The 4,855-nt window shown below is 55.1% G+C and overlaps 1 protein-coding gene across 2 annotated transcripts in view; it reads right to left on the bottom strand.

Annotated features, from left to right (window-relative positions):
• The window catches only part of Slc5a11 (solute carrier family 5 (sodium/inositol cotransporter), member 11), a 58,049-nt gene extending 57,781 nt beyond the window's left edge, over nt 1-268 (bottom strand). The window contains exon 1 of one of the 2 annotated variants that reach the window (XM_005405115.2): nt 19-268. In XM_005405115.2, the coding sequence (XP_005405172.1) occupies nt 19-81 (63 nt within the window). In that variant the 5' untranslated portion in view covers nt 82-268. The remainder of the gene's footprint in view (nt 1-18) is intronic. The other variant, XM_005405114.2, reaches the window with a different exon arrangement.
• Nucleotides 269-4,855: the final 4,587 nt, after the last annotated feature.

The following is a 4,855-nucleotide window of genomic DNA, read 5'->3' as shown; positions in this document are numbered from 1 at the left end:
CCCAGATCTCATCCTCACCTCTCTGCCCTGGGCTGTGTGTTCTCGAGCCTCCGCTCTCGCCTCTGAAAAGCAGGGTATCATTTCCGTGACATGACGCAGAAATACTCCGGGGCCGCTTTGCTTTTCCCGCGGGAGTTTGCGGATGTCCAGTGGAGTTTTCCACCGCTGCGAGGCCGGACGTCCAGCGGCTGAGCGCAGAGGCAGATGTCCCAGGCCAGCTGCACCCTGTTAAACCGCGCCTCTGAGAATCTGCAACTGCACGGAACAGTACTGCCTTTTTCCTGAAACTTTTGGGGAAATATGGTTGTTTTAAACAAAAATGTTTAACACGCAGTGAGTTTATCACTTTTAAAATTAGTAAATTCAAATGGTTTCTTCATTTAAGTGTCTCCTCTGGTGAATGTCTATGGGTGCACTGCGCCTGACAGAAGCTGTCCGGGGTCTCTGAGTGCTAGCGTTCCGCAGGGCAGACAAACGCCGCAGGACTGAGCACCCACAAAGACTCTTGTGTTTGTCTAAACCCAAAGCCACGTACTGTGTGTCCAAAGTGTCTTCCGATAAAACCCCCTCCCTCCCTGGGAAGCCCATTGTGGCAACAGAGTTGTACAAGAAAACATTCGTAGCCAGCCACCATGGCACTCACCTGTAATCCCAGCACTCTGGGAGGCTGAGGCAGGAGGATTGTCAAGTCAAACCCAGCCTGAGCAATTGAATGCCTGCCTTTCAGTGAGTCCCTGTCTCAAAATAAAAAAATGAAAAAGGCATGGAATATAAGCACAGTGGAAGGCCCTGGTTCAGTCCCCAGTCTGAAAAGCCCAAGAGTTTGTATCTCGATACACCTGGCTGGTTAGTGCGTAGTGGATTGTTAATTAGTCAACAAAGAGTCTTTAAATTAATCACTAAACACTTTAACAGCAGGCTGTCCATGGTGGACACTGGGGTGGGACTTGGAGACGTGTGGGGGTTGTTAGAGTGGAACTGCATCCCACGAAAGGCTGTTGTGGCCGGGCGCGGTGGACCATGCCTGTCATCCCAGCACTCGGGAGGCTGAGGCAGGAGGATTGCTGTGAGTTCGAGACCAGCCTGGGCTACAAAGTGAGCTCAAGGCCAGCCTGAGCTGCATAGAGAGACCCTGTCTCAAAAAGACAAAAAAGAAAAGCTCAGTGGCACAAGCACCTGCCTGTCAAGCAGAAGGTCCTGAGTTCAATTCCTGGTATATTAAAAAAAAAAAGGTTTGGCTGCTGTCTCCCCTCCCCCACCCTCCCTCCTCTTAGCAGAAGGTTTGGTTTTGTGGCTACAGTGCTTTAGAAACAAGAGTTAAACCAGGCATGGTGGTACACACCTGTAATCCCAGCCCTCAGGAGGATGAGGCAGGAGGATCATCGCGAGTTCAAGATCAGGCTACAAAGTGAGCTCAGGTCCAGCCTGGACTGCATAGAGAGACCCTGTCTCAAAAAGTCCAAAAAAAGAAAAAAAAAGAGCTACTACCAGGAAGCCACCTATGCATGTCAATACAGAGGGAACCTGAGGCAAAGTCAGTGAATCTTATTCCCTGAGCTCCGTGCCCTGCCCAGCGGCTGTCCTGTCCTGAGTGACTGACAGCTGTGTGCTGAATCCAGCCCCAGGAAGCTTCTTCCTCACCTCAGCTTCCAGCGGTGCACAGGGACACTAGGACGAATGACCAGGAGGTGAAGACGCACGTCTCAAGGGAGGCAGAGGGGAGGGAGTAAGACGGGAGGACGACCATGCGCTGTGACCACAGCGTGGCTCGTCCTCCTGTGTCCTGCTGGTCCCGAGAGATGCCCTGGGCCTCCTTGGTCCTCTCTGCAGAGAGGTTTCCCCTACAGCAGGAAGCCCCTGCAGAGACCCAGCCCTGGACCTCTGGGCCTTCAGACCCGTGTGCAAAATAAACCTTTATGCTTTCGAAATCACCTAGTTCGTGGCATTCGGTTACAGCCACAGAAAACAAAGGCACCAGTTGAGCAAAACTCCTACAGCGCAAGTCCAGGTTCCAGACCATCTTCTCCATGACCGGCTCTCACTACCCGGGTGGGGAGCACCGGTGCGGGGCCAGCTCCGCGGCCCGTGCGCAGGTTCCTGAGTTCTGCTTCTAACGTTTGGTGCGATGACTATTCCACCTCTTCGTGCATTAGTCTCCCCATTTGTGAGATAACTAGACCTGTTGTAAGGACTGCACAGATAGGCTGATCTGAGACGTAAGCAAACCCTCCTTTGCTCTTCCTGGCCACAAGGCTGAGTGTACCGTCCAGCTCCCCAGGAGGGCGGCGATCTACGCAGCTTCTTTCTTGCTTAAAAGGGAGCTGCTGGCGCTCACCCCGTCTGTCCCACCTTCCTGATGCTCAGGATGGCGACCCCTGACGGTGACCCCTCCCCCTGCTGGCCTCGGAGGCCACACAGGGCCGGCAGCCGAGCTGCTCACAGCCTGGGCTCCTGACGGAGCAGAGACGCCCCGACGCAGGGGCCTCGCGGACTGTAACGTGACACGGAATGAACTGCCTCCTCACGCCACCTCCCTCCTGGGTCACCGGTGACTGCGCCGAGGACTTTCCCCTGAAACTAAGCACTGGGTGGGGTTTGCACGGAGGACTCTTCTGTCCCGTCCTGGAAGCACACGGTGAGTGACTCCAGCCCCTCAGCTCAGGAAAGAAGCAAACAATTTCCAAGTGTTTTCGGTGTAGCAGACGCGATAAACTTTGCCTTTCGCCCCCGACTCAGCGGGTGTGACAGCAGCTTCACTGTCTGTGCAGGGGTGCAGGACCGTTCTTCTTGCAGAAAGTGGTGGCACTCCAGTGATGCAACCGTGCAACCTGCTCAGGTGTGCTATTTTAATGACCACTCTTGACACTCCCAGGAGGCACTGTCTCGGAAATTTCCACCTGCTGAGAGTTTTTTAAATTTTTAATTGAGCTTGGCTTCTTCACTGCATCTTGCATGTATTATTGACAGCTGGATGATCACTTGACAATTAAACATGTCTGGTTTGAGCCAGGCATGGGTGGGACACACATAAAATCTGGGAGGCTGAGGCAGGAGGATCCCAAGTTCAAGCCCAGAGCCTGGGCAACTTAGCAAGACTCTTTCAAAAAAACAAAAAAAGGGAATGTAGCTCAGTGTGTGAAGGTCCTGGGTTCAATCCTCACTACCGAAAGGAAAAAAAAAAATCTAGTTTCCAATTCCAGGTCCCTCCTCATCCCCACAGAGCCCTAGTCCATGAGGGGCTGGAATAAAGTAGAGGAACCACGTGGGGGCCCCGCGTCTAGCTGTTCTTTCAAACAATGCTTAGAACCTGTTTTGTCCTTTGGGTAACAGGGAGCTGGGTTATTATCCTCTGAGTATATTTATTAGTGAACGGTCCTTTGGATGCAAGCTATAGAAGCCCTGCTGAAACTAGTTTAAACAAGAAAGCTTGACCCAGGCAACTGGAGGGCCCAAAGCCTCTGGCAGGACCCAGCACCTCGGATAACGGCACGGGGACCCGGATTCTCCAGCCGCGGCTTCTCCTTTGCCTTTGCTCCCAGCAGCCCTTTCTTCACAAGGTCCTGAAAAGCCCCAGCTGACCTCCACTCAGGTTCAAGTGCAGTAGGAAACAGGTTGCCAGCTGTCCTTGCAGTCCTCGCGTGGCTCTCGCCGGTGCCGCCTGGGCCACGGGCTCACGGCTCGGCCAAGGGAGAGGGGGTGCTTTGCTCCCGCACCCTCCGGTTGTTCCCCGCAGAAAATCGGGTTGGGGCTTCCGGGAGACGGGCGAGGGATGCCAGACAGACCCCGACGGCCACCGCCTTGCCTCCCTGGTTTGTTGTGCAGGGTAAGTGAAAAGTGCTGGGGGTCTGGGGATTAGCTCAGCGGCACAGCGCCTGCCTGGCAAGCGCAAGGTCGTGGGTTCGATTCCCGGTACCGGAAAACACAAAACCCAGAAAAGCGCTTGGCTCTGCCTCACTCTCCGCAGATTCGTGGCCCCATCCTGCCTGTCCCCGGAACCAGGTGCCCCGGGGACCTTCGTGGGGGAGCACAGGCAGCTTGTGCGTGGGAATGGGCAGTCTTTGAGCTGCTCAGCAGGACGCCTGTCCTGTTACGTGGCCTCCCCGAGGACCCTGCCTGGCCTCCTCCAGGGCTCCTCCGAGGCCGGGCGCCGCAGACGCACCTGCGAGTGGCCCGCGCGAGCGTGAGATCGGGCCATCCAAGCCCCCTGCGAGACCCCGCCCCCACTCAGCCCTGTCCGCAGCACTCAGCGTGGGTCGGCGTCCTGGCCTTAGGGGCCAAACCTCGCTTCTGGGTAAACCCGGCTTCATTTACCAGCGCCTCTGTGGGGCAGGCAGTGCCAGCCCTTGCTCAAGGGATAAGCTACACTGTCAACTTGGCCTCTCCTGGACCCGGCCGGTCCGGGCTGAAACCTCTGAATCAGAGAACTCCTTTAAAGTGTTTTTCTATAGCTTGGTGTGGTGGCGCACACCGGTAATCCCAGCGCTCAGGAGGCTGAGGCAGGAGGGTGGTTGTGAGTTCCAGGTCAGCCTGGGCTACAAAGTGAGCTCAAGGCCAGCCTGAACTGCATAGCGAGACCCTGTCTCAAAAAAAGACAAAAATAAATAAAGTGTTTTTCTCTGGTATTTAGTCACAGCAATGAAAAGCTGACACATTTTCGGGTGTCGGAGCCATCACATAGCAGAAGACACAGGAGTGAGTCCCAGGACAGGCTCCAAGTAACAGCTGAGCCAGTGACTTTGTGGCTAGCGGCAGGTGACCACAGCTGACAAGCGGCCCTGGGACTTGAGCTCATAAAGCACGCACGGGGGGCAGGGGGGCTCTTCCTCTGCTGAGATGTGATTTTGGACTTAAGCTA

This window comes from Chinchilla lanigera, unplaced genomic scaffold, assembly GCF_000276665.1.
Source record: "Chinchilla lanigera isolate Chin_1 unplaced genomic scaffold, ChiLan1.0 scaffold00092, whole genome shotgun sequence".
Taxonomy (NCBI): Eukaryota; Metazoa; Chordata; class Mammalia; order Rodentia; family Chinchillidae; genus Chinchilla; species Chinchilla lanigera.
The sequence above is the reverse complement of the archived record's forward strand: the minus strand, read 5'-3'. Positions and strand labels throughout refer to the sequence as shown.